Source organism: Odontesthes bonariensis, chromosome 3 (genome assembly GCF_027942865.1).
Source record: "Odontesthes bonariensis isolate fOdoBon6 chromosome 3, fOdoBon6.hap1, whole genome shotgun sequence".
NCBI lineage: Eukaryota > Metazoa > Chordata > Actinopteri > Atheriniformes > Atherinopsidae > Odontesthes > Odontesthes bonariensis.
This window is the reverse complement of record NC_134508.1, coordinates 29,503,920-29,513,156: the sequence shown is the minus strand read 5'-3', so window position 1 is coordinate 29,513,156 and position 9,237 is coordinate 29,503,920. Positions and strand designations below refer to the sequence as shown.

The 9,237-nt window shown below is 41.7% G+C and overlaps 1 protein-coding gene across 2 annotated transcripts in view; it reads right to left on the bottom strand.

Annotated features, from left to right (window-relative positions):
* The window catches only part of LOC142377405 (guanine nucleotide-binding protein G(s) subunit alpha-like), a 33,784-nt gene that overhangs the window by 2,585 nt on the left and 21,962 nt on the right, over nucleotides 1-9,237 (bottom strand). For both annotated transcript variants that reach the window (XM_075461492.1, XM_075461493.1), the window contains 6 exons: nucleotides 3,535-3,589; nucleotides 2,674-2,747; nucleotides 2,413-2,471; nucleotides 2,018-2,138; nucleotides 732-862; nucleotides 364-431 (listed from right to left, as the gene is read on the bottom strand). In XM_075461492.1, coding sequence (XP_075317607.1) covers nucleotides 364-431; nucleotides 732-862; nucleotides 2,018-2,138; nucleotides 2,413-2,471; nucleotides 2,674-2,747; nucleotides 3,535-3,589 — 508 coding nt within the window. The remainder of the gene's footprint in view (nucleotides 1-363; nucleotides 432-731; nucleotides 863-2,017; nucleotides 2,139-2,412; nucleotides 2,472-2,673; nucleotides 2,748-3,534; nucleotides 3,590-9,237) is intronic.

The following is a 9,237-nucleotide window of genomic DNA, read 5'->3' as shown; positions in this document are numbered from 1 at the left end:
GTGTCCCCCCTCCCCATTCCGTCAGTGCTTCATCCAAAGCCGGTAGAACCGCGTGCGCACATGGAGCAGGGAGCCGGCAGAGGGGGGCGTAGACAGAAAGCAGAGGCATCTGATTGGTTTTTTGTAGGCGACCAATCCGAGATCAGCGGGACGCTGATCTCGGATTGGTCAGCTTTTTCTCAGTCCTGCAGCTGCCACAGAGGTCTGATTATTTTCGTCCCTTTTTCTAAATACATCTTGTATAGATTTCGCTCAGGATAGACGGACCATTTCACCCAGTATTACAAAATATGTTTCTGAACAGGATTACCAACCATGTCTTTAACTTGGAGCAATTTGTTTTTAATTGAGGTTTGTACACACCAAAAACTCATCCCGTATGAAGTACTTTGCCCTGGTCACACGTGGATCTTCTCCTGGTTCTGGTATTGCTGGTGAATAAGAAGAAATCTGGTCAACTTTATACAAACAGAACAGCACAGCTGCTTACCAGAAGTGAGCTTTTTTCCCCCCAGATGTGTTAACCATGAAAATGTTTGCAATACAGAGCAACAATGGGTTCCGCTCATAAGTGATAACTCACACTGTAACATGTAATGGGACACTCAGAGCATTATTTTTGTACATCATGATAAAATCATCATGTTTCAGGTCTTTTTTACACAGATCGTACAATCTGATAATGATGGGACACTTTTGTTGAGTTAGTAAAATAACTGGGCCAGTCTTACCATCGTCAGGTGTGGTGTAGCGTGCAAACTCCTGGAAATAGTCCTCAATTTTAGATTTCCCTGCCAAAACCTTCTCAGCGAGTAGGTCCTGCTTGTTCAGGAAGAGGATTACTGAAATGGTCCGTAACCATCTGTGGAAAGAAATGAATGAGTTCGGTGACAAGAGTCTTTCATCTTTCAAATACTCAACAAATCTGTAGTCAGAGAGTCCCTTGATTTCAGGTGGCATCGGGTTATGATGGACCTAGGCTGAAGACAAGAAGATGTAGACGATGCGTTTTTATATACAATCTTTGTTTTTAAGTTTTTCTGGCAGAACAAAGGTGACAGCATCTTGAATTTCAGCGTAACCCTCTGGTTAAGTGATGATAAAGAACTTAATCCAGATTCCTGACATGGAAAAACGAGTCAAAAGATGAGTAAGGCCGGGAATCTACTTGCTTTTAATTACAGATATGTGTGTTTAGCATGGCTCCCTCGCGTGTCCTGTATTTGTTTGGAAAAAGCTGCAATATGCAGGTGACCAGTAGGGGCAGCGTAGGGCCAAACATGACTGGATGTCATGATTTATAGTGTCAGCGGCAGGAAAAGAGGCGGTTTTGAAGATGTAGAGCAAGTCCACAATGACCGGAATCTTTACAATGTGCCTCTGCCACTGCATGGAGACAAATGTGCTTTTCAAAATTTTAGACAAAGAAATATCTTCTTTCACTAAAGAAATGTGCTTTAATACCGTGCAAACAAGAGAAAGTGATATTGAATTACGTGTCCACTGTCATGCTTCAGTGTCATGATGACAGGCCCCTAAACGTTACTTTGACTATGTTCAGTTGGAGAACATAGAATTTAAAATGTCACATGTAGGAAGTGCAGCTGCGTTGTTCATAAACAACGTCTCTCCCATAGTGTGGCACAGTGACTGGACTGTACCATTTCTATTTTTTCTCCATTTCAGCACTGACTTCCTCTTCATTTATTATGGCGGCTACGAGAAAGACAACCTGAGAAGATGTTGTGGTAAACTTATCTGATAACGTCAGATAAATATCTTTGACCTTCTTTAGTGGACATTGAACACATTTTTGTGCATTAAATAAGAACCAAAAAGATGTAGGATTTGATATCATTTGGTTCCATGCTCGTGATCAAAGTAATAATCTGTCTATAGACTGTATACAGTTACTCTTATGGTTAATTTATTATAACTTCCCACCTTGAAATCAATAAAAAACAAACAAACAAAAAGAAAAACAGAAATGTGATACCATAGCAACAGACGCCCTGACCTGTTGTTCCAGATGTTCTTGAAAAGATTGAGGGCTTCCTGTAGTCTATTAGTCTGATTGTCTTCTCGGATCACCATGTTGTAGCTGCTACTCGCCACCACAAAGATGATAGCTGTCACGTCTGTGCAACACACACACACACACACACATGCAGAGCAGGAAGGGATTACCAGACCAAACAGGAACAAGAAAAACATCCAAAACATGGGCCTGCTCTTTGATTTTTAAATAGACCTGCATCAGCACATCAGACACTACTTTGCATTATTTCCTGCACACGAAATCAATAAAACACGTCAACTAACTATACTCATTAGGCTAAATAACACAAAAATTCTAAATAATTCATGAGTAATCCATAATCCTTTCATCACAATAGTAAAGCAACATCCAACCGTTAAAACACTGGATCCATTTTCGACGTTCATCCCTCTGACCTCCAACATCGAACATACTGTGAGACACAGGAAGTTATAGATGAATTCACACAGTCAAAGCAGAATAAATTAAAAATAAGAAAATAAAGGGTTCAACATTTTGGGATTACTGAACAGTGTCTTTAATTTCCTGTGTGTAATTCTGTGTAATCCGTTGCCTTTTTCTGTTGTGATTATTACTTTAATCAACTATTGGGACAAATTTGGTTTGTAACTCACTGGAAATTGACTTTGTCTATTTGAAATCTTGTCTCGGAGATCCCAGATGTCAGCACTCGGCATCTCAAGAGGTCCTGAAACAGAGAAAAAATGTGACCAAACAGAAAACTTAGAAGACAATCGACACATTTTCATTTATCCGTGTCCGTATGTATTATATTGTGCATCCTCTGTCCCTGTATGTAGTGGGTATACTCTGAATTTGTTCCTCAATTTTTTAAGCAAACAGTAAACACCTTGTGTTATAAAGAGCGTCACGCAAGAATACTCCACCATATTTAATTCTTTCAAAGATGGGGCCAGAGTCGGTTAACTTCAGCTGCTCGACATGTGAGTAAACATCATTATGAAAAAGGTGCCTACACCTAACAGAGGTGAGAGGCAGACAAGAATGGATCATGCCTTTCGCAATTCAAACAAATAATTAACTTGTTGCTTACAACAGAGTACGACGCACAGCAGAGAGGATGTAGAAGCTGTGTATACCCTGCACTGGGTGAGCAGTGTCACAAAGTGTTTTTCATGTTAGTTAGCCACAAAAAACAATCTAAAGAGCTCTTTTTCAGTTTTTAAGCCAAATATTTGGGCTTGTTATAGTATGGAAAGCAGGAGAAGAAAATGTGTTTCTAACAGACATTAATGAAGGCTAAGTGAGTCATGAGGGCGAGCCAGCGTGCACAATGGCGAGACCCTGAAACTGAGGCATTTTCCTGGAATCCTTTCATTTTTAACTCTATTTATATTTTCCATCTCATCTCCTTTACAGGGTGCCTTTTGCACTTGTTGAGTTCTGTGAAAAAGGCCCATGTTTGGTAGTTTTGTCAAAGCGTTACCACATGTGTTGTGTGTTGAATATCTCACCTGATCAGTAGGTGTATAGTCGTTCTGCCTGACCACATCAATCCTGTCTAAGAAGCTGCAAACAGAACAGAAAAACACACTCAGATCTCAGCCACTGTTACAGGAACATGGGAAAACTACAACAGGACGTTCATTTTCACCATAACAAGTCAAAGGTTATTAATCGCCACAATGAAAGGTAATGATCTACATTTACCAACTGTGCATACCACTTAAAAATATGACCTATTTACTAATACAATGTGCTACCGTGCGAGCATTAAGTGTGTGTACAGTCAGTTGAGAAAGATGGACAGCTGTCTCTGAACGGCCACAAGGGGGCGTGCGTTTTCATTCTCATTTAGATCTGAGGCAGCCAGTCTGAGTCACCAGCAGCCGTCGTTTGCTCCGTTAGACCAGAGAAGCCTCGTCAATGGAGCTGCTGTAGTAGTACTTGCACAGGAGGGGAAGTGTGTGTGTGTGTGTGTGTGTGTGTGTGCGTGGGTAAGCAGGCCTACAGTGCGGATTTTCAGAGCTTGCCCACCCAAAAGGCATGTTAATTGTTCTGGTGAACCAGGCTGATATTGCTGCTGTTTTTTAAGGTGTACGAGACGCTACGTTTTTTTCTGGATGACTGTATCAGTCCACTGCTCAACGAGGGAGCGAGGAATGAGCTACGCTCAGCTCTGCTACACTGAGAGGAATCTTAGTCATCATCCTGAAGCTGCCGTCCAAAGAAAGTCTCACTCGTCTGCATCGATTCTTCATCATGGTGATGTAAAAAAGCCTGTCTGTGTTTTAAAAGGGTCCAGACACAGTAAATATATCTTTATAAACCCCACAAATTTATGATGACACGATACAGTCAGTAGTTTCAACTTGCCCTTCAAAATCTACATGGAAAACTTTAGCAGAGTGAAGCCTGGTGAAGCCACAGACTGGATCTCTATTAATGTGTCGTTAATACAATACATCAAACAATAAAATATTAATCAGCTCACCTGGAGCTCTGCGTAAATAATCTCATTGATTTCCAACATCAAACACAAGTACTGTAAAACCCAAAGTGCCCACTAAAAGGAGGCGATCCGTCCCAAAGAACGCACTGCTCCAGATTTTTTCTTCCCACACCGATCAAACTCATCAGCAAACACATCCAACTCAACCATTTCGGACCAATCGGCTGACCAATGAAAGCACGCTGGACCATTCGGCCGAGGTGTCAGGAGCTAAAATAGAGGATGTCGAAAAGAAATGTGCTGCAGACATGCTGCAGTAATGTAGAGTGTGAGAACATCAACGTATATTTTCAGCCTATTCTAGCTGGTTGCCAAACAAAATGATGAACAACGGAATAAGTCCATAATACGAGCTCTTTGAACAAAATACTGGGCCAGTCTGGATACACTGACTTCCTAAACTATAAAAATAAAACCAAAGGCAGACTTTGGTTGAGTGGGTCATAACTGGTAGATGCATGCAGCTGGTAAAAATAGAGCAAATAGTTTCATTTTTCTATACCAATATAGCTTAGATTACTGTAAAGTAAAGCACAACAACAACAACAACAAAAAGCAACGATATGTGAATTCAAAAAGTCTGGATTGTCTGCTTTAAAGGGGTTACTTGCTAAAACAGGCCGCTAACACAGACAGACGGACTCATTTCCGAATCTTTTTTTTTTGGCCCGCTCAGTTGTCTGCTCTGACTGACCGTCTGCCCTCTGTTCTTAGAACTAGAAAGGCAGGACTCCCCGCTTGTAGCCGCCTCTGAGATAACAGGAATGTGGCAGGCAGGGGTGAAAAGTGACAGGAGGGCTGCAGGTATCACACTGAGAGAAGCAGGGGGCTGGATAGACCGGAGGCAACACAACGGAGTCAGGAACAAGACGGTGTACGTATAAGGCCGAGAGTGAAACGGAGGTAGACACACACTCACACATGTATTCATATTAAACGCACACAGAGGCTATTAGGCAGCCAACCAGTTAGGTACCATCGGCTCTCTTCAGGGGCCAAGTGGCTCAGCTGTTCCCACACCACAGAGGCTCTGCTGTGCCAGCACACCCACAGTCCTGTGTGGAGAGCTGCTCAGAGCCAAGCCGCCTCACATCCACTGCTTACAGCCTTCGTCCTCACATAACATTCCCCCACTGAGCTCCCAAAAGCATAAATAATCTGGAAGTGACAGAACCTGAAAGCTGCTGCTCTAATGATAGATGTTAACATGGCTGCCGCCGACATCTGCTGAGGCCAAACTCGTGTTTATCTGCAGCTCTGGTCTGAGGCGGCGACACGCCCAGCACAAACACACTGCTCAAGTTTTAGCAGTTCTCCCTATTAATAGGAGAAGCGCCAATAATAACCGTGCCTAGTAAGTTGAACTAAATAATAGTGGCTGCCCCAGTAACAGAGAGGTCTGCGGTGTTATGTTTAACCTGCCAGGGTTATTCTGGGGCAGCAGACGGGCCGACTTAAACCGTGGAAACACACACAGGACACTTGTCTGTCCAGTGAAAATAGCAACAGTATTTACAAGAAAAGATAAAGTGCATCTTTTTATCGCTTTTGCCGATTTACAGGGGATTTATGGGGGAATTTTTGAACAACTAAAAATAAATGTAAGTATTTCCGTTACTTTCAAATGTTTAATTTATCATTTTTCTTTGTTTTACTCCTACAAAAACTTTTTTTTTTTTTTAATATAATTACAAATTTAAAGACATATCAATTAAAATTCATTTAATAAAAATTCCACTCAAACTTCTTGTGTAACAATAGTTTTAAAAAATAAATAAAGGAACTACAAAAAATGAACTGAACAAATCTTCCTTCTTTTAATTTCTTTCCTCACTCGAGGCTTCAGCTGCTATGAAAATTTCTCCAGCACCTCCAAATGCAGCCACGTGCTTTTTTTTTTTACCTTGTTCAAAAACCAACCCTGAGAACTTTGTCCCAAATCACAGGCTGATATTTTCCTTTTAGACTTCCCCTTCCCTCCATAATCTCACAGAGACTTCCATGTTCTGGAGGGACTTAAGTGGCAACACCATCAACAGCAGCACGCGATCCCAACAAAGCTGATAACACCCCCATAATGCATTTATCTTTTCAAAGTGGCAGTATCAGCACAAAGGATTACTCCGATTACAAGCTTGTATACATCCTCGGCTCTACGCGGGATTAGGCCAGTCTGAGTTACACAACTGTGTCGACGCGTCTGGTCTGAACTCAAACAGCTGGACAGCAAATAACCACATTTCTCTTAATTTGCGTAATTAACAAAAAACATCTTCATAAGATGATTAAATAGTTTTAATTCATAGCATCATTATTTACCAGAACACATCAAAAGCTTTTAATAACAGTCGTAAGAGGATTTTATCTCCAGAGAAAGCTTTAACAAACAAATCCAACAACTCTTTATCAAGTGTGTTTTTTGACTTGCAAATGACTCCGTTTGACTCTTTTATGATCTAACGTGATACAAACAAAAAAAAAACTTTGCTCTGCATCCCCGGCCGCTCTGCCGTGACACACAGATGGAAGCACACGTGCGAGCAGGATTGTGTCCCTAAAAAGCGCCTCTTCCTACGGCTGCTCAGATCCACTTACATCCTCGAGGGTTTTAGGAGTTAAAAGAGATGTTTATCATTATTAAAAAAGGTTAACATTATTAACTCAGAACTTTAGTTTTACTTTAGTGTAGATGAGTAATTATTCGTATTTGTTAAATAGAGGAGGCTTTTGAGACTTTACCCCTATCATGCAGGGTAATTATTGTCTGTTTTATTGGATGTTAATGGGAAAGAGAGTAAACTTTGGCAACCCAGTTAAAGAAGTTAAATGATGGGGAAAAAAGGAAATTTGCTCGTGTTTAAAAAAAATAAAATAAAGTTAAGCATTATAAAGGAAATGTTAAAAACTGAATTTAATGCTTTAGTAACTAGCATCATAAGAAAAGGCTTTCTGTTTATGTTACATTAAATTCATTTCAACTTAAAATGGTGACAAAGAATCAATTTATTTCACACAATAAAAAGAAGACAAAATCTGCTCGTTCACAGGAAATTAAAACGTGTCATAAAGCCGAGCTGCAAATTTCCAGTTTTCAGAACTGTGACGACTGAGAGAAAACGCCCGAATTTGTCCTTTCAGGACACTGAAATGAATCTCTGCGCAAGACAAAAGTGCAGCTTTACAAGCCTCAGAAGCACCGAGTCCAGTCAGAAAATGGTCTTAGAGCTTCCTCAAGGCGGGGAAGAGATTGTGAATGGGCCCGCTGAGCGGAGTGATTCCAGAGGCTTTACTGCCTCTTTGAACGTTAACGCTTCGACCTGCGAGCCGACCAAACCGAAGGCTTCACCAGCCGATCCTTATTCAAACACACACACACACCACATCCAGGGAGAGAAAAAGGAGGAAAGAAAAGAGAGGGAAGGCTGTGTCTGACAGTACAGCGCTGCTCCAAAAATAGCTCCCTGGCGCCCTGGCCTCCAGCTTGGTTGTCATGGCGACAGAACCACAGGCGCTAAAAATAGATAATCGGCTCCAAATCTTGTGCCACTGGAGAGGGGGCAGAAAGAGGGAGAGACAGACAGAAAGAGAGGACGAAAAGAAAGAATGACAAGAAAAAAGGGAAAGAGAGAGCGTTAAAGGAGGGGCAGAGAAACCCAGCGAGCAACAAAGAGATACAGAGGGAGCAATGCGGGGAATGGAGTGGGTTAGAGCGGAGAAAAGAATGCAAGACAGCACGGAAAAGAGGAAAAAATACAACAAAAAACAGAGAACAGCAACATACTATAACTGTAAGAAGTACCAATAGAAGGTTTGGAGGAGAGGAGAAGAAACAAAGGTATAAAAGAGATGAGGAGAGACAAAAAAAAGGGCAAAGAGAAGTTAGACGAAGACGGATTCAGAACACAAACACCGTGAAAGATCTGAAAAAGACGAAACCAGAAAGAACCGTGCGGAAAAAGACTTGAAAAATTAAAGCAAAAGACAAAGAGAAAAGAAACCACACGGCCAAAAGACAAAATAGGGAAAAATGTCAAATGAAAGAGAGAAAGTGTGGGGACAAAATTAATAAATTTATGTCGGACCAAGAGAAATTCTTTAAGAAAAGGACAGACAAGCAGAGACAGAAAATGACTAAACAAAAAGGACAATAAGAGAAGAGAAAAAAAGAAGAGAAAGAGGAAAAGGAAAAGGAGCAAACCCAGGTCACAGACCTGTTAAAACAGCAGCGGGACAGTGAGCGGTGCAACCCACAGCGTTCAGAAAATCCCAATATACAGAGAGACGGCAGCAGCATCCCAAAGCTGTCTGCAAAAGAGCTCACCTTAAAAATCCACCACACTCATGCTGCACAGCAGCCGCAGCAACACATTTACCTGCTGCTTATAACACATCTAAACATATTCACACCACACTAAGTTGGTCTTTGCCCATCCTTCAGTCTACCCTCACGTCATCCCTTCCCTCCTCACGATGAGTCACAGACTCCATCCTCGATCACAGCCATTTTCTGTCCCTGCAGAAACCCCACCACACGTTAAAAAAGGGGGGAGGAGGAGGAGGACGAGAGGTAATTCAGGGGGGGACTCCGGCGGCACATGAAAGGACCAAAGAGTCCAAAGAATCAACAGATAGTGAACGCAGCAGGAGCGCTCGGCGGGTTTGAAGGCCAGGCGACACACACATTTCTACCTTCACTTTTACATAT